This window comes from Microtus pennsylvanicus, chromosome 19, assembly GCF_037038515.1.
Source record: "Microtus pennsylvanicus isolate mMicPen1 chromosome 19, mMicPen1.hap1, whole genome shotgun sequence".
Classification (NCBI taxonomy): domain Eukaryota; kingdom Metazoa; phylum Chordata; class Mammalia; order Rodentia; family Cricetidae; genus Microtus; species Microtus pennsylvanicus.
Genome location: NC_134597.1, coordinates 35,282,018 through 35,305,299, shown reverse-complemented (window position 1 = coordinate 35,305,299; position 23,282 = coordinate 35,282,018). Strand labels below are relative to the sequence as shown.

The following is a 23,282-nucleotide window of genomic DNA, read 5'->3' as shown; positions in this document are numbered from 1 at the left end:
TAGCGTGTGGTGTGTGTGTGTGTGTGTGTAGGTACTCTTGTGTCATAATGCACATGTGGACATCAGAGGACAATTTTTTCAGATTTCTTTACTAACCGTGTGAGTGTGTATGTGTGTGTGCATATGTGCATGTGAGTGCAGGCACCTATGGAGGCTACAAGGGAGTGCCAGATTCCCTAGTGCTGGAGTTACGGGAGTGGTGAGCCATGGGGGTGCTGGAAACTGAAGTCAGGTCCTCTGAAAGTATGTCCTCTTAACCAGTGAGCCACTTCTCCAGCCTGCGGAGGACAGCCTTCGGGAGTCACTGTTCCCTTTCTGTCATGAGTTCTGGGGACTGAGTTCAGTTATCACGCTTGCACACAAGTGATTTTACTCACTGAGCCATCTAGCTGGGACCCGGACTCTGGTCTTTTGATATTCTCAAGTATTTTCCCTTAGTCTGATCCTCATCCCCATCCCTAACCAAAACTCCACTTTAATTTCTGGCATCACCATTCTCCTGGCCATCCAAAGACCACACTGAAGCCTATTTGTTATCTTGTTATAACCCCCTTTCCCTAAAATCAGATTCCATGACATATTCCTGTGCAATCATTCCTGTGCTCCTGTCATTTGCCACCAGCCTGGGCCAGATCTTACTTCATCGTAGCACAATGCCAGCACAGCCACCGTCTTCTGTGGGTTTTCTTCAATCCATCCAAACCTGAAGTACCACGCTGTTCTTTCTCAAATATTACTTCATCTTGTCACACCTCTCCGTGGGCTCATTGTGCCCAATAGCTTGCTTTCTTTTGCTTGAAGTCTGGACCTCTCCTCATGACTTCCTTCGTACTATACTATGGCCCAAGTGACACTCGAGTTTTACTTTTCAAATTGCACAGCCACTCCACTGCCTCCATGTCCCTCCCAGTGAAGTGAAACTGAAAATACAATTAGAAACTTTTGCTCTCGTGCCATTAGGTTGACCATCCTAATTCATCACATTTTGACTATGAAGAGTAAACAGGCAACAGACACATGCTTGCACTGCTAAGACTCCTTATGAGGCCCAGGGTGATGTGGGAAAGTGGCCTTGGGCTTGACATGCCATCCATTCCTACTACACTTTATGAAGCATCTTGAGAAATTATGAAGGGAAAGGAATACCATACCTGCCACAAAATACTTTCAGCCAGTAAGGAGATAAACAAATCGTCATGACAAGAGAGTGCAGAGTAAAGAAGGATGCTCAAAAGGGCCTTGTTCTTTTATGGCAAGCATGCGACCCTGGGGGGCAGGCATTGGAAACTATTACCTTCATTTTCCAGATGACAAAACTTGCTTGCCTTCCTAAGAGTGTAAGAGGCTTGTTTATTGTTACAAAGCTAATAATTAGCAGATTAGGGTCTGCTAGTTGGGTGATCTTTTTAATGTGTGGCTCTGACTACAACCAGCAGGGCCTTGGCTCAATGAAGCATGCTTGGGAACACTGTTGAATGGGCTTGGGGCTGTGAGGCTTCCCTGGCAAGTGGCATTTAACTCAGGAAGGAAAGAATCTGAGAGATTTCAATCACAAAAGAAAGTGGAGAAGGGAAGGATATTCTAGAAATAAAGAGACAGTGTGAGCAAAGTTACAAAGCCAAACAGGAGGAGCAGACCAAGTGCAAGATTGCTTGCTGAGTGAGGATACCTCCCTCCTCCCCGCTGAAAGACTGAGATAAAGGAGGAGGTGAGGCCTGAGTGTTCCCTCTCTGATAAGCAGGCTCCACCCAGAGGCCAACAGAACACATTTGGGGACAGAGGGATAGAGTGGAAGGGGTGCCCCTTCTCCAGGGCCACAAGGACTGGAGTGGGGGCAAAAGAGAGGTCATTTTCAGTGGCTTTAGATACAGCACCTGGAGGAGAACCAGGGAGGATTCTGGGAGCCAGAAAGAAGCCACAGACAGATGGCAAGAGTCCTGAAGAAACCTCCAGCTTCTGGAGCCAGAGCCTAGGGTGAGGGTTAAGGTGGCTAGGTACAAATATCCTATCCCCACAACACACACTGCAAAGCGGGGAATATGGAGCTTCCAGAATAGAAAGGAAAGGAAAGGCAGGTGATGGTGGGAGGTCGGGAAGGTTGAACAACCAGGGAAGAAGGTTTGTTCTATGGCGACTTCCTTGAGATGAAAATGTGGGTAGGGTGAGTGTCACTGTGGCTTGACAAACCTATCTTTTCCTCTCTGAACCAGCTTCTCTCTCCTCTTGCCTCCTCCACTGGCTGCAGGAGGAGAAGGACAAAAGTGGGAAGAGCTCATGGGACAGAGTCAGACCAATAGAATGGGACCTCCGTGGAGCCAGGAGGTAAGTGGCCTCTCCTATGACACTGGAGTCATCTCTCTCCAAAGTCCTACACATCCTGTTTGATCCTTTTTCACAGAATTGCTCTCTCATGGACTAGAGGTCTAAAGAGAGCTGGATCTTAGAACAAATAAGCAGAATTACTCCTTTAGAAAGGGTTGCTGGGAGGGGGGCAGAGAAAAATGTAGAGCTAAATAAAAATCAATAATAAAAAAGGAAAGCCAAGCGGTGGTGGCGCACGCCTTTAATCCCAGCACTCGGGAGGCAGAGACAGGCGGATCTCTGTGAGTTCGAGGCCAGCCTGGTCTACAGAGCTAGTTCCAGGGCAGGCTCCAAAGCTACAGAGAAACCCTGTCTCAAAAAACCAAAACCAAAATAAAAATAGTAATAATAATAATAATAAAGGATGTTAACACTATCTTCTCCCTCTGCTCCCCTTCCCCTCATCTTGCAATCTCTGTCTCTCCCAAATTTGTCTCATTTGTTTTCCTCTTGGTTCTCCCATCACCCACTAGAGTTCTCCAGGTGAGGGCCTTCCCACTGAATGGAGCAGACAGTGGACAAGATCCAGACGAGTGCTGCTAGCTGTCCTGATCTGTGGCCTGCTCCTTGGGTCTTCTGTGCTTTGGGTGTACATCTTCCGGAACTGTGGTCCTCGTAAGGAGATCCTGGAACACCCCTGACCTAGGCGTCCCTCCCTCACATGCCCTGGTTCTGACCCCTGAGGCTCCTGCCACATGACTTCCTTGCCCCTACCCTCGTGGTCCCTGGGGGTCTAGACAGCTTTTTCCCTGAATCTCACCACAGGACACTGTTCAGGCCATTTCCTTCTTAACTCGTCCCTCTTCAGTTCCTCGCTAGACATCCTTTGCCAGCTCCTTGGGAAGGCCCTTATTCGGTTTGCTCTTTTCTAGCTCTGAACTTTTGTTTCACAGGTCCTTGTAAGACGCGTGTGTGTTTGGATCTCCTGGCCCATTACCTGGCCTCTGGAAACAGAAGTGTAGACCCCTGCACTGACTTTTTCAGCTTTGTCTGTGCAAAAGCCAATGGGACCAGTAACTCTGTTCAGACTCTTACAGACAAGAACAAGAGCCAGCTGTGGAAACTACTGGGTGAGGACACAGGTTGGCAGACTCTCTGGGCAAGCAGATAGCTGAGTCTCAAGTGATCTTGATAGCATTAAATTCTGCAGAACTTCCTTCTTGTTCCTCTACTCTGCCCAACATTCTCCTTTATTCCCATCCCATTTATTCTTAGTTTTTTTTGTTTTCTTCTCTTTCTTTTCTTTCTTGTTTCCCTTTCTGCATCTTCTCTATTGTTCTCATCATCTTTTTTGTCTGCACTCTCTCCGTTCTTATCCTGTGGTCAAGCTGAACCACTAAAAACTGGGAGCTCCCCTCATGTATCTACACTTTATCCTCTTCTATATCATTGTGGAGAAGTTTCCTGAATATTCCTATATGTTTCCATCCCCTGTTTGCCCTTATTCCATTATCCACCCATTCAATTTTTTCATGTTTCGTTCCTAGAGACCCCCAGGTCCTGGCACCTAAGATCTGGGGAGGAAAAAGCCTTCCAATTTTATAACTCCTGTATGGACACAGACACCATTGAATCTGCAGGGGCAGGTCCCCTCCAACAAGTTATTGAGGAGGTGAGAAAAACTGGAGTGTCAACATTTCTGAGTAATTCATATGACCAATGCTTGCTTGAGGACTGCCCTAATTTTCTAGAATGCTGGTCTCTTTCTCAGGGACTCCAAGTTCTAGGAGGGAGACAGAAATGAAAATACTCTCTGAAGAATCAAGACTCAGAGTGAGACTAGAGAGAGAAGCAGAGGCTTAGAGGGAGCAATGGGATCAGAAACTTGGAGCCAGTGGCTGTGAGAAGGAGAGATTTACACATCTGGGGCCTGCTCTCATGGGTCCCTATATTCAGTTCTGTCTCTCCTCTTCCTAGCTTGGTGGCTGGAACATCTCTGGCAACTGGACTTCCTTAGACTTTAACCGAACTCTGAGGCTTCTGATGAGTCAGTATGGCCACTTCCCGTTCTTCAGAGCCTACTTGCGACCTCATCTAGCCCCTCCGCACACACCAGTCATCCAGGTGAGGGATAAACTGGCAAAACCACAGCTGCACCTGAGTCTGTCTTGAGGCTATCATTGCTCAGAAAAGAGATTTCAGGCTGGGAGATAAGACATTTGTGAAAAGTAGGGAACAGTCCTATCTTAAGGGAAAATTAGTACTACAAGGATCAGAGCTACTAGGTGTGACTGGGAAAAGGTGTATCAGGGCCAGCTCTGAAGAGCAGAGCACTTTTAACCTTCCTTATTGAAAATATGGATTTCTCCTGGGCCTCTTTAGTAGTCTTGTCATTCTATCTCCAGAATTGCCCTTTTCTTATTTACTCTTTATTTTCCCAAGGCACCTTTCTAAATTTAAGAGCTAAGAGCCTGTCATTTTAATAGATCACCCAGTCATCAAGATACAGGCCCTAAACTTTAGCAAAGCGTTCCAAGTTTGTGATCTAACCCCTACGCTTATCTCCTGTTACATTCCATCTCCCCTTTACACTCTACGCTCTGCTGACTCACACGTAATGCCAAAAATATTCTTCTTCTCTTTGCATATGCCGCTTCCTTGCCTGTAACAATCCTAGAAGACTCCTACATGTTTCAGATGTTAGCTTTGAGAGTCTCTTTCACTATGTCTTTCCTGACACACTAGTTATGATTTGGGTGAGGTCACTCTGTCATCTGTTAAATGCTCTCAGCATCTAATATCTGAAAGACTGTGGACTCAACAAACTAGAGTTCTTCTCAGCAACCGGTGGCCACTACTAGGTGTTTGTAAATAAATAAATAATGGAGCTATCACTGATGTAGTAGTGGAGTGAGGACTGGAGTTGTCTATATTTGTCTCTGAATCTCACAACTTCATAAAGGATGATTATTCAAGAAGACATAATAACCATTATAGGAATTCTAAGATTCTAATTTAACACACAGATTCATGTGCTTAGCTGTTATGGCTTGGTTGGATTAACTAAGACCAGAAATGCTTAAAGGCAGATTTGGAGAGGAGGACATCAATGGAGACTTGTAGCATACCTAGCATGAAGCTATAAGACACCATAAAAGGGTTACAGTGAAATTCTGAGCTAACGGAAGTATTTGGAATGATGGGACTTCTGCTTTCTGCACAAGGTCAGTGAGAAACTAGCCTGGAGGTTGTGAAAGACTGAAAATATGAAACCAGGCCAGAAATTATTGTTGGCCCAGTCAAGAAGAATTGATAACTATTAACTTATGGTAAAAAAGAGGACCTACTGAGTTCTTTCAGAGGCCCCTATGTTATCTGTGTAGAGATCAAGAATAATCAGTTTTGGAGGCAACCTGAAACAGCTGAGGAGTCTAATTTAACAAACCTGAGTTTGCTTCATTAGAGAAAAAAATGGAAACTAAGAACTAAGCTTTAGAACATGGTCAGTTTCAACACATTGTTGATGATCCCAGAGACTTTCCAAGGTTAAAAATTAAAAGAGGAGATGCAGGAAGCAATGAGTCACATTATCAGCTCCAGTCTAAATAGTCTCTTGAGTAAGCTTAGGTAGAGAGAAAAGACTACAGCGGAGCCCATGGGAAACTTAAGCAAGAGGAACAGAAGAGTGCAAGGGATCCTGGAGATAGAAGACGGGCCACCATGGGTGGGATCACAAGGGGAAGGGGAGAAGGTGCAGAAGGAAAGTACAGATTCCAGGCATTCCCTCACATGCAGAGCAGAGAACTGGAAGACACCATTGAAAACCTGCAGCCAGTCACAATGTTTTTCTAAGAATGGACAGAGATTGTAATTGGACTTCAAGGGGACAGTAAAGAAATTGAAACAATGGGCAAAGATGCTTTTTTCTCTCTAAACTTTGGACATAAAATGCAATAAAAGGTCAGTTAAAAGATTATTTCCAAGATGAAATAAAAGTATAGAGGTCAGAGTGGGAGAGGGGATTGAAATTAGGAGAGAAAGGAGAGCATGAACACAAAGATTCTCCAAATCAAAGTCCATTGGGACCTGGGCACTTGACTGGAGTGCCGAGTTCAACACATCCCCTACATACAGTATCAATGTAAATGGTACTTCAACCTGAATACTTTTTAAAAACATATGTTAATACAGCATCTATATGAACAAACTATCAAGTTTTCATTTATTTGTAATTCTAACAATACTTTTTTTCAAAATTGGTCAAAACTATTATGGTTCTTTGAAAAAAATTATAATTTTAAAACAGAATAAAATACACTGTGGAATTTGGTGCTAGGGATTGAATCCAAGGCATCATCTGTGAGGAGCAAGTACTCTGCTGGAGAATCATGCTGCAATCTCCTAACGTAGAACTTATTTTGAAAAATTCATGACAAGCAAAGTTTTGATGTTTTATTCATGATGGATCTTTCTGCATTAATTTTGTTTTAGAAGTATGTATTAAAATGTGCATCTTGTTACTGAGTTTGAGTACTTCTTAATTAGTGCACCTGACATGGGTGTCTCTCATCCTTGTCTCTAGATCTACACTGGCACAAAGAGTAGCTTCCTCTAAACAAATCTGTGTGTTCCTCTGTTGCTGAGAAGGTCAGCGTTTACATGCATAGACTTTCCCCATAGTCCCTGTCTTTCTTTGTAGACTCTTTTCTCTCTCTCATTTCCTTCTTCTCAATTCCCCATCTCGCATGGGCCCTCCCCTACCTTCCCATGCCTACACTCTCCATCCCCTATGCTCCTACTTCTCTCCAGTCTCTCTTGTGTCCAGATAGACCAGCCGGAGTTTGACATTCTTCTCCAGAAAGAGCAGGAACAGAAGATCTATGCCCAGGTAAGATTCCACACAACATGCCCCCTCCACTCCCAGGCGAAAGGCTTTTAGCTTCGGTGACTAAAGTTCCCCTCTCCAGATCCTGCGGGAACAGTTGACTTACCTGAATCGGCTGGGAACTTTACTGGGAGGCAACCCCCAGAAAGTGCAGCAACATGCCGCTTGGTTCATCTACTTTACCTCACGGCTGTTCCAGTTTCTGAGACCACCAGAGCAGCAGGAGGCACAAGACAAGCTCTTCCACGTGGTTACGATTAATGAACTGCAGGTGCCTAGAACTGAGCTCTTGAGGACTTGATGCTTGATGGCCTCTCAAAAACATTCTGTTTTATTTTCATCCTCCTTACACCCTTAATTTCTTTACTTTAAAAAAATGCATGCATTTATTATGTGGGCTGCTGGTGTGTATATGGAAGCCAGAGAACAATTCTCAGGAGTTGAATTTTTGCCTTCCATCATATGGGCTGGGAGTTTGAACTAAGGTGGTCAGGCTTTGTGACAAGTACCTTTAACCACTGAACCATCTTATTGGGCCCTTACTTTTTTTCATTTCTGTTTTGCTGTAACTCTAGTCTTCAATCCTTCCCCTAGCAAGCCCCTCCCTCTTCTTTCCCTCTCTGTCCTGTTCCTTTTGTTGTGCTTCCCTTCTCTCAACTTTGTGTCTTTTCTCAAGGAAATGGCTCCTGCCATCGACTGGCTGTCCTGCTTACAAGCAACCTTCACACCGATGTCCTTGAATCCCAACCAGACCCTCGTGGTCCGTGACCTAGACTACTTGAGAAACATGTCACAGCTGGTAGAAGAAGAGCTGCTGACAAACAGGTTCGCCCAGGTTGAATTGAACAGATATTGGGCATGGCAAGAGAGTGAGGACACAAAGATTTCAAGGACATCTTGAGTGAGAGGTGTCTGCTACATGGGGGGGGCAGAGAAGGGAAGAGTGGGCAGCACAAAAGAAAACATAAAAACCACGAACTATGTAAGGCTTTGGAATGTGAGGACCAAGTGATGCATGAAATGCAGGACACGGGTGAGACAAGATGAAGCGTCTGCCAGGAATGCAACATCAACCTTTAAGGAGCTCCCATTACCTATAGGTAATGCCTGAACGTCCAATTCTGAAAGGCATGAACCCAGCTCTTCTGTATAGTATCTCAGGGGTGACATTGTCTAGACATCCTTTAGAGGGGAGGCAAAGCAGCAAACATGGACCTCTGCCATTTTGTAAGTGTACCTGGAAAGACAGATGCCAGCAGGACCAAGGCAATCCACAACCCAGCTTGGTCGTATGTAGCAATCTGTCTTTAGGTGAGCTGAGGTTTCCCGGTTGTGGAAGTAATGAATCCAGTCCTTCCTCTCCCTGTAACTTCACAAGGCGACATCTTAACTTGATTCCTCTGTCACCCCAAAGTCAAATCAAGAAAGACTGGTCTTGATGTTTGTGCTTATATGGCTGCTGTTCTTTGCAAATATAGAGGACAGGGCTGCTTACAGATAGACTAAGGTGATTTGCTGATTCGGATCTTCATTTGGGCATGTTTAGGTTGACAATTGTGTCTCCACAGGGACATGATACAGAGCTACATGATCTTGGGGCTGGTGGATACCCTCTCTCCAGCCCTGGACAGTAAATTCAGGGAAGCACGCAGAGAACTGAGACAGAAACTAAGAGAACTGAAGGAACGACCACCCCTGGTAAGGAGAGAAGGTGACATCTTTTCTATATTGGGGCATATATTGATTTATTTCCAGAGGGAAAAAAAGGTATAGGAAGAGAACTCCCACCTTGTAGAATTAGGCAGGTTTAGAAGGCAGATTCTATTTAGAACCAAGACACCACCTGGCTACTTCAGTGGCATTTGACTGAACTTTAGCGTTTCAATATTAAAGTGAAATTAAGAAGATCCTTCCCCTGCCATAACTCTTGAACAAGGGCTGTTTTCCTGAACTCTTTGGTTTGAAGACCTGGACCTGAAGCTTAAGATTTATCCTCATGAACGATATTTGCCACACAGTGGCCATCTGGAAGAGTCCATGTTTGGTCTTTAAATGTGCATCACAGAATTCATCTCTGACCCAGTGAGATTTGGGGGCGGGGCTACAAATAGACTTGGTTAGTTAGATCTTCATATATCTGAGGAGAAGGGTGGATATGAAATGTGTAGAACCAACCAACCAGTCAGAGGCATTATCTGAGATACACAGATCTGCCTCAGAGAATTCCCTGACATCCTCTGTCAGATCAATTCAAATGTCAGTGGAGAAGTCTAGAGCACTGGGAACCTGCTCACCTTAGTGAAGACCTCAGTTTATGATCTTGAGGAAAAATACTTTTTTTTTCTTGTAAATTTGTGGGCAATTTCTACACCTTAAGAAAATCTTTAAGAATATTTATTCAGTGCTGGGGAAATGGCTCAGTAGCTAAAATGCTTGCCTCCCAAGGGTAAGGACTTGAGTTTGAAAACCCAGTTTGATGCAAATTGCAGTAGTGGTGCCTCTAACCCCAGAGTATCTGTAGTAAGATGGGATGGAGATAGGAGAACTCCCTGGACATTCAGGACTCGGTAGCTTGGTGTATACAATGGCAAAACAAAACAAAACAAAACAAAAAACCCGGTCTCAAACAAAATGGAAATGGGGGATTAACACCTAACATTGTCTTCTGAACTCTACACATGCAAACATGACAACTAATACACATTCTCCCTTCCTCCCACACCCCCAAATTTATAAAGGGAAAATGTCCTCATAGAGACTGAAGTGTAGCCGTTGTTTATTTATGGTCTATAGAAGCCTAGATAATTTCCTTTATTGGCTTAATCCTCAGTTTTTTTATGAGGTAACACAAATATCGTTATATGTTTTTTTTGCTCACCTTTTGTTTTTTTAAAGACAGAGTCTCACTGTTCAGTTCTGGCTGTCCCGGAACTCACTATGTAGATGATGCTGGCTCAGCTTCACAGAGATCCGCCTGCCTCTGCCTCCTGAGGGCTGGGATTAAAGGAGTGTGGCACTACACCCAGAACTTTTTATGTTTATTTTAGAGATGGAGCAATGAATATATTAATCTGAAGGAAGCTGGCTATGGTATAAATTAGAACAGGGATCTTCTCTGGCTGTCTGGCTTCAAGGTCAGTTTGTTTCTTCATTGTGCCTTAGACCATTCTCCTTTAGGATGATCCCTCAAGTGTGGGACAGATTCACAAGAAGCTACTTAGGCAGCCTATCTCTTGATCAGATGAAGTAGAGCATAACACCGACTGCCAACTTCCTGGCAAAAACAGATTCCTGTAAATGCCAGCACTGTGGCATGAGGTCATGTCTTGGAAGACATAAACATGTCAACACAGAGATTCATGCTTAAAGAATGTGGAAGGCTTACAAATCCTGTAATTACCATCCTTTTCATTGGGGATATATAATTGCAAAATGTGTATCATGTTCTGCCAGCAAATAGTCACATGATGACCTTGGAGAAGCTGCTTTGACATTCAGAACGGTTCAAAAAGTGACAGCATCTGGCTGCAAAGTCATTGCCGGGCAGCAGTGAACACTACTCACTAAATGCTCCGGGGCCTTTAGTTTCCATTTCCAAGATTCGCAAACAGGTGTGAGAATGAGAAATGACTTCCCCAAGACCTCAATACTCTTAAATGAAGAAACTGGTTCCAAAATAAATCTGGTTGGCTCAAGAATCTGTATTTTTAACACACCGGGCAGAATTGAGAAATATATGGGTGCTACAACATTGGGTTAGCAAACTCTTCTTTAAATGGTAAGATAGCTAAGTATATTTGGTTTTACATTCCATATGGTTTATGATGCTAACACTTGACTATTGTAGTGGCCCAAAAGACAGAGCTCGGCTCATAAAGAACACAGTTTAGACAATAGATACCCTTGGTGACTCCTAGAGCAGGGTGATTGGAGAGGGTCTGAGTATCAGGAGGAACCCATAGGAGCAGGAAAAACTGAAGCATTGTTTAGAGAAAAGACATTGCCTGGCCTTATGTCACAAGAGCAAAGCATGAATCAGACTGGCTAAAAACTGCCCTAGTATGTAGGGTCCTCCTCATGACTCTGGTTGAAAAGAAACAGTGGGACTTTGCATGCAAGATTGGACCTACTGCTACTGCTGATGTTTCTCGTGGGTGCTTGAGAACGGAATCAGCAAATGGGAGAAAACTAAGGTGGAAATCAGAGAACAGAGGGTCTGGCAGGTTACTGTAAAGATGCTTGCTTTTCTTTTCATGAAATGGGACGTTTATAAAATTTATATTTATATTTTAAAAGAGCATGTTTCGAAATAAGCAATGGAATTTGCTGGTTTGTGATTTAAGAGGCAACATCGAGTCAGAGGCAATACCAGATTCTGGGATTGATTTTTAGTTCCAGACAATGGTTATTAAATGAAGACCTCTGACCCCTCTGAGAAGTTCTAATGTATGCTCTTAGTTTGAAGTACCAGTAAGTGTCATATCTGACCCTTTTTGTTTGTTGGTTTTGAGTACATGGTCAATGGAGATGTCTATTAAACCAGGTATTTCTTTTATGAAACTTGCGAAGCTGGATTTGAAGCAATGAAAACAAGAGTTCACATTTGTGCCTATGCAATGAGAGCTATTTATATTCAGCCCATCATGCCAATTTATTTAGACATTTTAAAATTGGTTTAACAAGTCACTTCAGTTGTCTTTTTTCTTGGCTCTTGGGTCATCTGCAATTTTTCTCAATGTTTCTTAATCCAGACTACTATTAATATCTTTTTAGGAAAGCATTAAGTCATGCTTTATTTAGCTATAGATTCATCTATTCCACTTATGTGATATTTTTGTTGTTTTTGACTTTCTTGTCTTAGAACTTCTAGTCTTCCTGCCTCAGCCTCTCAACTGTAGGATTACAGATATTTGCCACTAACTATGGCATGGGGGATATGTGACAATATTTGTTGAGTACCAACTATAAAAAGTGTTTCTTTGGATGCCCATTATGTAGCAGTAAATGAAATAGACAAGTATTGCTGCCTTGGGATATTTTTAGTTCAGTAAAAAGAGATAATAAACTATATTGCTGGGTGATATTAGGAAGAAAAGCAAAACATTAAAAAAAGAGAAAGAATGCAAGAGAAAGAGCAGTTATGATTGTCAGTAGGCAGGCCAGAAAAGGCCAAATTATCTGTGAGTCATTCTCATGACATTTAGTTATGGTACAATCAGACAAGAGTCCTCTCACATTGCCCCATCATTCCACAACAATTTCTTCATCTCATTTAGTATGGTGTGATTTGTGATTTGACCAGACTTTTTCCTAATATTAAGATAATGCCACCAAGTGGCAATAGAATTTACAGAGTAGTGCCAGTGTAATTTAGAATAAACAGGGTGCTTTTAAGGAACTATGTCATCCGATCTTCAAATCTGAAAGGAAGGTAGAGCAGACATTGCTCTTGTTTGTACAGTTGGTCTACCTGAAGCACCTAGATTTAAGTTAGTAGTTCACATTAGTAAATTCTGGATACTGTGTTTAAGTACTGTATGGTAGATGTCTTTAAGGACAAATTTAGTTTACCGACAGATTTCATAGATACTTGAAGTAATTTACACTTAAAAATTAGGAGGTGGTGTTCTAATAGATACACATGTGTGCATTTGTGTAAGCAAGCAGTCCTGGACCAACCCTCATTTCTGCTTGGTTCACTCTCCAGTTTAGTGCATCCCCTCTGTGTCCTGTGCTTCTGATATGTGACTCTGTTAATTATTGCAAAGCCCTTATCTGTGTTTTTAGGGAACTCTAATCTGTATGTGTAGCTCCTAGTCTATCTTTCACCACAGTTTAATGAATCCTTTAAATAGATACATTTTTATTATTTTGACATTTTTGGTCCTCGGGGACCCTACCCTGACCTTTGATAGTCACACATTATTTTCCATGCCTTCAAAAAATATTCCTTTAACAATTCATTAGAGAATTTTATCTAGAAGTTCTTGCATACTTTTGGGCTCTTTCTTGTTTTCTATCATTTCTGCATATTGTCATTTATGGTTGGTAGGAGATGTATGCACCCATTTTCACTGCCCTAAAATGAATCCACTGAGGTTGATTATCTTGGGTTTGGAGTATTTCTCTCATCCTTTATATTCCAGAGATCTTTCCCTCCTCTATTCCCACATTCTCTGTAATGCTGAGGTACTTCCCACCCTTCCCTGTCTGGAGAGATGGGTAGGATTCTAGTCTGACCAATGTGCTTGGTACTTAGTATTTTGCTTTCACCTCTTCTAGAAGCAAACAATCGCTTAAAGCCCACATTTACTGCTTTGTAGAATTTTACACGAACACACACACACACACACACACACTTTGAGATTGGGCATAGATTGGGTAGAGAAAGAGAGTTTCTCTTTCAGTTTATAGTTTAAGAAAGGGGTCTTAGAGGAAGGAGGGTGTGGACCATTTTGGTGGTGGGCTCGGGCTCAGGTGGGATACTCCTCCTCACCTTCTCAAGAGTCTTTTGTTTCTCAGAGGAATTCCTCACAGAGGTCTTGCTTTCCTACCAATAGGCAACAAGTATGGGTCCTGAAGGAGAAAGGAAAGCCTTTTCTTTCTGCTGAACAACAGTGGGCATTGCCAGAGAAAAATGACAAATGAAAATGTGTGTTTGTGATTGTTGTTGTCTACATGTATAGTGTATGCATGTATGTATTGGAAATGCTCATATGTGCACAGATAGAGCCTGAGGTTGACACTGGGCATCTTTTATCCATCTCCACCTTTAGTTTTTGAGGCAGTGTGTCTCACGGGACCTAAAACTCATTGATTCAGATATAATGAATGGAAGTCTATTAGTTTCAGGAGTCTGTTTTTTTCTACCCCACCCAAGGGATGAACCTCCATGCCTGACTTTTTATGTGGGTTAATCAAGTCCTTACATTTGTGTGGCAGGCACTCTAATGCCCGAGTCATCTCCCCATTCCTGGGACACAAAAATTTAAAAAAATATCAAAGAGAACATCCTTTGAGATGAAGGTCTATGCAAGATTGGTGTTGGGATGTGATTGAAGCAGACGTCTGGCCAGGTCTCACTCACTCCAGTGTGTTTTTGCAGCCAGCCTACCCACGATGGATGAAGTGTGTGGAAGACACAGGAACCTTCTTTGAGCCTACCTTGGCAGCACTGTTTGTTCGGGAAGCCTTTGGCCCCAGCATCCAAAGTGCTGTATGTGAGAGCCTTTCCCTGTCTACAACCCTCCACCCTTCCCACCCAACACACCTTGCCCTGCTTCTATAGAGTGTGCCCTTGTTTGTGGTGCACAAGGAAGGAACCAGGCAGAAAAGAAATTCAACTAAGAGGGAACCCAGAGACTTACTTACTCAGTCTCTTGGGAAAGTCCACTTTAGCCACAGGACACAAGTAACCACAGTATGAATTAACTCGAACACCTTCCTGGACTTTCCTCGTATTGTGTTTCTTCAACCATAAAAAAAAAATCTAACTCCTTGGCCTTTAAGGTTCCTTCCTGTTTGTATAAGAGTTTTGAACAACACTTGATATACCATGAGATCAGGATTATGTGATTTCACAGAGGGCAAATGAGTAACTTCCGAATAAGTGGCGGACTTGGTGAGAAGGGGACTCGTGAGCATTTTACGTGTAATATTTTTAAACTGACATTATTTTCCTGGTTTAATAGGAGAGGGGAATGAGCCAAGAGTAACTGAACAAGTTACTTAGTGTCATGGAGACACCAAATACCAGTCAGCATTTGAACTCAGTCTGAAGCCAGAGTCATTTCTGATATTGTCACCCAAGTCCTTCCACCAACAAAGAATGTATATAAGACAGTGAGCATTTGAGAAATGAGGCATATTGCTCACACTCTGTGGCTCGGAAGACTCCAATCTGCTGAGAAGCCAAGGAATGTAGGAAAAAGGAAATATGTCTTAAGTGGGAGGGCATGAACACAAAGGCCTTGAAAGCCAAGATGGAAACAGTAGCTTCCCATGCCCTCTGCTGAAGAGTTGTCTGTCCCTCAGGAAAAGTACCCATCAATCTCAGATATCCAGATGACCCCTTCTTGAGGCAGCCAACTCATAACCCTCTCTGTGCTTGGCACTGCCTTTGTAGCCCTGCAGATCTTCATGCCCTGGGCATTTGTGGTACTCTGAGAAATACTCTTTTGTGAGCTCTTTCCCTTTCTCTGGCAGCTTCTGGAGCCTAGTAGGCTCTTTACACACTGCAGCAGGACCAGGGCTCAGACTGATCCTGATACCACTTTCCTTTTCCTGACCTCATCTTCACAGGCCATGGAATTGTTTGCTGAGATCAAGGATGCTGTAATTATACGCCTCAAAAAACTTTCCTGGATAAGTGAGGAGACCCTGAAAGAGGCCCTGAACAAGGTAAGTCCAGGAGAACAAGCCGGTATGGGACTATTTAAGAGACAGTTGATCATTGGATTAAAAGATGGGGATGGAGGAGAGAGAAAGGGGCACATAGTACAAACGTGGGTGACAGAGTTCATGGTTCTTGAGGGTTTCTGAGGGGATTCTGGTTGCTTACAAACTTTTGTTTCTCTTTCCAGCTCACCAAGCTGCAGGTGGAGATGGGGGCCCCCAAACAGGACTTGAAGCCTGAGCTAGCCAAAGAGGAATACAGTGATGTGGGTCTTCGTTCCTTTCAGTGCCTCTTATGTCCTTGACTGCTGACTTCTCTGACCCAACTGCAAAGGAATCCATTTTCTATGGGCAATTTTGAGCCAGCCTCCTCTTTGCCCTGGTGCTGAAGGGATCTTACAGACAAAACAAAATGGAATTTTCTAGGGCTCTTATGTATATATGCATGCATGTACACACATGCATTCTGTGATGTGTCTATGTTTATCTCCATGATGATGCATGTCAACTTTGTCCCAACATAAGGTGATATCACAGGGTGGTTTTTGCTAAATGTGATTGCATGTTTATCAGGGCTTTCATGTTTAGGCTTAAATGTGCCCAGTTCCCTCCTTTTGTATTCATCGTGGTGCATCTAAATGACCTGCTGCCTCTTTCCCAGATACAACTTGGTCCTAACTTCCTTCAGTCTTTCCTGAGCTGTGCACGGTCCCTGCAGGGCAGAAATGTGCGGCACTTCTTGCAGCCTTTTCCCTCCCACAGGTATGAGAATAGACACCCCATCCCAGAGATGGGCTAGGAACAGTGACAACAGTCACGGAGTTCATGACCATGGTTGGGAGAGACTGCATGTGGCCTTGCAAAGACAGTAGATGATGGAGCTGTGCTTGCATTTACTTTCCACACAGATGGACGGGATCTCCTTGGGGAGTCAAGGCCTACTATTCAGTATCTGACCACGTGGTGGTCTTCCCAGCTGGCCTTCTTCAACCTCCGTTCTTCCACCCTGGCTACCCCAGGTATGGACCATTCTCGGAAGGTGAGTCTTTTGGTAGGGGATCTCAAGGGGGATTATTAGGTTGTTAGGATGGGTAAGATGTAAGACTTGGAGATGGAAAATAGCAATAAATATTTTTGAAGGTTTCTCAAAGTAAAAGAAGACTTTATCTCCCTTAGAGCAGTGAACTTTGGCGCTGCTGGCAGCATCATGGCCCATGAGCTCTTGCGTATCTTCTACCAGCTTTGTGAGTAATGATTCATTGGGAGGCAGGACCACAGCAATCACTAGGGAGGATATCAAAGGAAGCCTGAGGGAAGAGGAAGGTTATACAAAGGCTCCACAGGGACCAGTCTGAGGAATGATCCATGTTCCTGGGAGCCAGGTCCATCTGTGGTAGCCCTCATGTTCCACTGATTTTTATAGTTTTTTTTCTCTTGTTCCATTTTCAACAGTACTCCCTGGGGGCTGCCCAGCCTGTGACACCCATGTCCTACAGGAAGCGCTTCTGTGCCTGGAGCGCCAATTTGCTGCCTTCTCCTTACCCAAAATGGCCCCCTTCAATGGTTCTCACACCCTCCTGGAAAATGCTGGAGATGTAGGAGGCCTGGCCATTGCATTCCAGGTGTGCCAAGGTCCCCGTCCTTCTGTCCTCCTTCCACCATCCCTCAGGAAAACATGGTTGCATAGCTTTCTGCCCTTCACATTCCCCCCTCCTACTCTGTAGACCCCCCACCTTCTAGAACAGCTGTAGGTCTTCTGGTAAGTACTCTTTCTTCTTGCCTCAGACCAGTAGAGTAGTATACAGTTAGATAAGGCAGCTTAGGAACGTACTAGGCTATGTAACTGGCATCAGACTTCTAAGTGCCTACAGATCTGAAGCCTGACAGAAATTTCTATCCCATGCCCATATCTAGGCATACAGCAAGAGGATAGCAGAGCACAGCGGGGAGATGACCTTGCCCACCCTGGACCTCAGCCCCTATCAGCTCTTCTTCCAAAGCTATGCCCAGGTGAACAGCTACCATTTCCCTCTACGCTGAATTCATATCAGTTCAGGACCCTGTCACTGATGCAAAAAGGATGCTTGTCCCTTGCTGCACTGCTCCATACTCACAAGCAGGCTGTCGTGGATCCCCACTTGTCCTTGTCTCTCTTTAACATAAACCTGTTGTTCCTTCCTTTCTCATGCTTCAGAAATACAGACCACTTTGAAGGAGCCAATGACAGCCTAGACATATGACCACACTGTTCAGAGACCTCAGTCCTGGGACTAGTTTCCAAACTGGTATCACTCCTTTTAGGACTTTGTGCTCTGCCATCAGCATGGCCCACACTTCTTCAACACACCGATGACTCCCTTACAAAACTCCACTACTAACCCCCACCCACTTCAGTCCCTTATAAATGGTAACATTATACAGCCAAGCTTCTTCTACATGGCTAGTGCCATACTAATGGATTTACAAATAGTAAGTCCTCCATGTAGCTCCTGAGTACCCTTGCCCTTCTTCTTCTTGTTCTGTATACTGATCTCCTAGCCCTTGTATCCAGTCTCTTCCTATAATCCTATGAGACTTTCTTTCCTTACCATTCTTTGACCCTCTTCCTCTTCAGGTGATGTGTGGAGAGTCGAGCTCACAAGACCCTCAGGACATTTACAGCCCTCCCAGTCTTCGAGTCCATGGACCCCTCAGCAACACCCCAGCCTTTGCCAAACATTTCCGTTGCCCACATGGTACCCTTCTGAACCCCTTTGCCCGCTGTAAACTCTGGTAACTTGGCTACCAAAGAAATTGATGCAGATGCACCAGCACCTGACCCCACCTTTGAAGTAAAAAAAAAAAAAACCCAAATGTCTTTTTTTGTTGTTCCAAAATTAAAAGCGTGTATTTAGCTTTAGATCTCTCTGTGTGTGTTTTTCAGTGTTTACGTGTGCACTATGGGAACATGTGAGTTACAGCTCATGTACGGAGGTCAGAGGACAGCACTGCCTATCAGTCCTTGCCTTCTACCTTGTTTTGAGACAGGTGTATACGTCAGTGTTAATACCAGGATGATTGCTCCTCCAGCTTATGGGTACTCCCCTGTCCCTACCTCCCATCTGTGTGTGTCTCACTGTTAACATTACTCATGTGGATGACTGTATCTGGCTTTAAGTGGGTTCTGGGGATCCAAAGCCAGCTCCCTGCACTTCTGCTGCCATCATGTTACCCCCAGAGCCATCTCCCCAGTCCACTCTGTCATCTCTCGATGCCTCTTTCCTGCTCTGCTCCATTCCTAGAAGTCAGGAAGGAGAAGAGGGAAAAGTGCCAAGAAAGGCTTCATGGACACTGCAAAAGCAGCCACAGTTGGTGAGATGCTGGGTCTGAAGGTCAGTACGTGGGCAAAGGCCAGGCAGTTCAACAGACCAGGGAGAGAATCAGAAGTCCGTTTGCAATTGTTTTCAGGATTTTATTGCTATTGCTATTTTATTGTCGCTATCTCCTCCCTCTAATCTGCTGCTTAAGACAAAGCTTAAGCGTTAGAAGGGTGTGGGTCTGGTGTCTTTGGTCCTGGGGTATGAAATTCTGGGTTGGGGTGGCAATCAGGGAGTGGCAATGAGAGAGCTGGGAAAACTCTATGACTGCACCCTAAAGTCAGGTGCTTCTCAGACACGGGGAGTGCTATATGCGTTTTGAGGAGGCATCTTGGAAAAGAGGTCAATAGGCAATCACGAAGCGGAGGTAGGTATCCAAGTCCTCGTGAAGGAGCCAGACTACTGCCTCCACCTCAAAGTCTCTCATAAAAAAATCACAATGCTGGCCAAGTTGAAGCAGAAGGCTAGGTTAAAGAGGTGGTCCTGGATAGTTGCTCCCTGGGCGATCGTGTCTTCTTCCTGCTGGGCCATATCCATCACCTGCCACAGCTCACCCACTGAGGAAGCCACAAAGTGTTCTTCGAACTGCTCTTGGCCCTGGTCTGGAATATGAAAAAGGGGCAGCCCCAGTCTCAGTCCTGGTCTCTACCAGGATGAGGAGTGGGTCGAGGCTGGAGCGACAAGGGAGTGCCAATTTGCCAGCTATAGCGTTGACCTTGACTTGAAAGCGAATGCTCTAACTAGAAAGCTTTTCAGACCTCACTTCAACCACAGCCCCATCCCAAACACATGTGACCTCCAGTCCTCTTACAAGTTCCTCTCTTTACAGTGTTTCACTCTTTGGGGAGTGAGGTACATCCTCAGGCATGAAGGCAAAGCCCCTCTCTCTAAGTAAATGCTTTACTTCCTCAAGAGCTTTGGATAATTGCAGCTAGCCTATGCTGTGGCCTGACTAAGGCTTCCCAATGCTAGACAGTTTGCCTGTCGTTTAATATTTATGGTGATAGAGAACATGAGTTAGCTCCTGAAAACCAAGCCCTTCCCAGCTGAGCCTGACTTAATCAGCTGCTGGAGCCTGAATTCAACACAAGCCTATGTTACCTGGCACCCTCCTCCTCACTCCTCTACCTACCTGCAGAGGACATTTTCTCTTTCTGACTGCCGTCATCATCCAGGCTTGCACTGCCCTTCAGAGTCCTCACCCCCTTCACTTGTAGCAGCAGCAGGACGGCTGTCAGGAAGGTTGCCCTGTGGAGCTGAGAGCATAGGGAAGGGATGGGCCTCCTCTCCCATGCTTTCGCCCTAATCCACAGGTCCCAGAACCACTCTGTGTCTGTCTCAGTCCTTACCCCATGCCAGCATCGCTTTTCCTCCTTCTCTTCCATAGGACCTCTGACTCTATGTGTTCTATGACATCACTGCCATGGGTCTTACTCACATTCTAGAACATTATGCCATTCCATTTCCAGACAGAAGGGTGGGAAATGACAGATGTTTCTAAAATAACCATATGAGTCACCTTGTAGATCACAACCCATGGGGACTCCAGAATTTGACAAGTACCATCGCATCTATTATACCATTGGATCTCCACAGCCTCCTGTCCTCCAAAGCAACAACATTCTCATAGTCAATGACTTAGATGAAAAGAAAGTTTCACTGGGAAAATACATCTCCCATGCAGGGTCACAACCATCAGTGGGCAGAGCAGGATTTCCCATTAGCGTTTCTGAGTCTGCACATGACACCTACTTATAATTCCTCTGTGCAAAGTGGTTGGCACAGATAAGGCCAACGACTTTCTACACATCAGTATCCTTAAGTCCACACATTTGGCTGGTGCGCTGCATGGAATTTGAAGTCTGTTGAAACTATGGCATAGGCGCTGGTGGAGAAAGTACACACAGCCTGTAAGACAGACAGAGAGGCAGAGAGATAGAGATGGAACTCCATGCACAGTGCACAGGGATGCATAGTGATAGAGGCCGAGAGCTAGGCTTGTGGAACAGTCATGCACTTCCAGTTACCCTAGAGGAAAGGAAACAGCAGGAAATCACTAGTTCAAGGCCTCCCTGTTTTACAGAGTGCCTTCGGTCAAGGTTGAGAAATTTAGGGAGGCCCTGACCCATAAAAGTTCACTTTTAAAGGAGCTGAAGATGTAGCTCAGTGGCAAAATGCCCAGCATGGGCAAGCACCTGGGTTCAGTCTCCTGTACTACAAACAAATGAAAACACAACTCAAAACAAAAACAAATATATGCAGAGATCATTATCTTGTCTCTGAGTAGAGGGTATTTTTTTAACTCTTTTCCTTATTTTTCTTAGACTTTATCCTGTTGTTTACATCTAGGCTGAAGTATCTTCTTTTATCTTGTTTCTTCTTGGACTCTGAGTCACAGAGAAGCTGTTTCAAAGGTGTCTGACAGCTCCTTGCTTGGTAGAGGGGTAAGAGTCTATAGAGAGAAGGCAGTGCGGCAAGAGGTCAAAGATCCCAAATAAAGGAATTGAAGAGACCCTGCCCCCATGCCTGTCCTCTCCACTGGTAAGACCTGTTGGCTAGCTGGCAGAGAGGACTCGAGTATGGTAGGTGGGGAATACAGTAGAAGGACCTTGTTAGGAAACATGAAACAGACATGGGCTGTGAGCAGCCAACTGGGCACAGGGACAGGGAAGGTTCATCCATAACACTCTTTCTTGCATCTACACATTTCCTGGAAAACTGCAAGCAAACACAGACGCCAGGGTATGTACACGAAGATACACTTTTCTGCAAGAAAGAACTGGAGAAATGAGACCATAGGAGAGACGAAATTCCTTCCCAGGGAGGTATGCTAGCAGGCACACTCGAGTGGAGCCTGCCAGACTCACTCCAGCTGTTACTTCCTTGAGCTCCAAACCAGGTGACAGGAGACTGGGAAATGATGCAGAAGGGCACTTTATGGCGGTGGCATAAAGGTGTAAAAATGCAGTGACCTCACTCACCTCAGCCTTGTGCCCATTGACCTGCAGATCCAGCGAATGATGAATGAATGGAAAAAATGAAATCACTAATCTCCTCCTGGCTCCTTTGGAGGAGGAGCTTCTTAGGTCTCTGGTATGCAGAGAAACACAGGGCTCTGTAGACATGAATGGGGATGGCAGTAGTGGGACGGCCAGGGTGGAGTGGAAAGAACCCACTGGGCTTGTGGTCAATAACTTCTCCCTCTTTACTAACTCACCTGCCTGACTCCCGGCCACAGAAGTGAGTCAGGCAGAAATCACGATTTCCTTAATTTTTCTGTTCTTGCAAAGTATAAAACACATACAGGTGTAAAGGAACAAAAAGCCCTAACAGTCCCACCATCTAATGACAACTGCTGTTCATGTGCCATCCCGATATAGTGCTTAGATCCTTCTCCTAGATGAGCAGGTGGGAAAATTGCCCTGGATTCCAAAGACGAAGGTCGTAGGCCTGCTGGGGGCACTATAACTGGGGAAGCCGCTCTCTGGAACGGGCTACAGTGGCGCTTGATGCAGAGAGTTGCAGGGGTGCAGAGGAGAAAAAGAAGACAAAAGGACAACAGGACGGTATAGACTATTATCAGAAGGAAGAGAAAAGCCAAAGGAGGAAAGACTCAAAACTCTGTTTCACCTACTAAAAGGGAAGGAGACGAGACAAGGAACAACTTGGTCTCCACCCAAGTCACTTATTCATATGCATCCAACTGAAGAAATTAGTTCAGACAAGAGGGGCAAGAAGAGATTGAAGACCTATGGGTGGTTACTCCCTCTTTTCCTTCAGGGACCTTGGCCCAACGTCCTTGCACCTGCTCTGTATGTCACTGACTGAGCCAGCCTCCTCCACTGCAACTCCTCCCCCTCACCCCCTCAAGGATCAGCTTTATGGGCTTAGGGTTTCCTTGGCAAAGGCACCCTTCATGACCTATTCCCCCTCCACTTATCAGCGCTTCTGCATCTATAACTTTCACCTCAATCTTATCGCTCCCTCCATCTCCTTAGACTAGAAGTCCACAGGCCCCAGAGGCCATTAGCACCCGTACTGCCCCACCCCCCACTGAGGCATAAAAATGTCCCACAAGGTGACCCTCCCCTCTGCCTGGGTAAGAACAGTTTCTCCAGGTCCCAGGCACCTCTTTCCTTTCCATTCTTGCCCTGCTCTAGGGGCTATTTTGCTCTTTGGATCAGAGCTTTCTTGCTTATGTCAAAAGAAGGGGCCAATCCCAATGGTCCAAGGCTCTCTAAGGAAGGGTCTCAGTAGATCCGACTTGAGTCTCTTCTAGCTTTCCCAGGTCTCTCAAAAGTTTACCAAGAAGTAGAACGGCCCAGAGAGCAATGAACTGGCAGCTG

At 44.8% G+C, this 23,282-nt stretch overlaps 2 protein-coding genes across 3 annotated transcripts; one reads left to right on the top strand and one right to left on the bottom strand.

Moving 5' to 3' along the window:
- The first annotated feature begins 1,770 nt into the window (after positions 1-1,770).
- Kel (Kell metallo-endopeptidase (Kell blood group)) lies at positions 1,771-18,461 on the top strand. Of its 2 annotated transcripts, none has more exons than XM_075953708.1 (19): positions 1,771-1,974; positions 2,211-2,322; positions 2,835-2,976; positions 3,255-3,431; positions 3,849-3,973; positions 4,279-4,425; positions 7,127-7,189; positions 7,269-7,457; positions 7,863-8,011; positions 8,755-8,884; positions 14,292-14,402; positions 15,488-15,586; positions 15,769-15,846; positions 16,242-16,342; positions 16,489-16,599; positions 16,757-16,824; positions 17,033-17,202; positions 17,495-17,590; positions 18,195-18,461. In XM_075953708.1, the coding sequence occupies exons 2-19, from the start codon at positions 2,275-2,277 to the stop codon at positions 18,354-18,356; spliced, it is 2,166 nt and encodes a 721-aa protein (XP_075809823.1). In that variant the 5' UTR covers positions 1,771-1,974; positions 2,211-2,274; the 3' UTR covers positions 18,357-18,461. The 2 variants fall into 2 exon arrangements, with proteins under 2 accessions (XP_075809823.1, XP_075809822.1); XM_075953707.1 differs by having other exon boundaries at positions 16,721-16,824.
- An 830-nt stretch (positions 18,462-19,291) lies between these two features.
- On the bottom strand, positions 19,292-20,321 carry Llcfc1 (LLLL and CFNLAS motif containing 1). The gene is made up of 3 exons (XM_075953822.1): positions 20,286-20,321; positions 20,069-20,192; positions 19,292-19,538 (listed from the first exon to the last, which is right to left on the bottom strand). Exons 1-3 carry the CDS (start codon positions 20,319-20,321, stop codon positions 19,360-19,362), a joined length of 339 nt encoding a protein of 112 aa, XP_075809937.1. The 3' UTR covers positions 19,292-19,359.
- Positions 20,322-23,282: the final 2,961 nt, after the last annotated feature.

Bases quoted from the DNA above. Each gene is read 5' to 3' on its own strand.
- Kel (XM_075953707.1), top strand. From the start codon at position 2,275: ATGGGACAGAGTCAGACCAATAGAATGGGACCTCCGTGGAGCCAGGAG. The intron at 2,977-3,254 runs GTAAGGAGATCC...TTTGTTTCACAG, and splicing joins CTTCCGGAACTGTGGTCCTC to GTCCTTGTAAGACGCGTGTG. The intron at 3,432-3,848 runs GTGAGGACACAG...TTTCGTTCCTAG, and splicing joins CCAGCTGTGGAAACTACTGG to AGACCCCCAGGTCCTGGCAC.
- Llcfc1 (XM_075953822.1), bottom strand. From the start codon at position 20,321: ATGGAAGAGAAGGAGGAAAAGCGATGCTGGCATGGG. The intron at 20,193-20,285 runs GTAAGGACTGAG...CTATGCTCTCAG, and splicing joins AAAAGCGATGCTGGCATGGG to CTCCACAGGGCAACCTTCCT. The intron at 19,539-20,068 runs GTAGGTAGAGGA...TTCATATTCCAG, and splicing joins AGAGAAAATGTCCTCTGCAG to ACCAGGGCCAAGAGCAGTTC.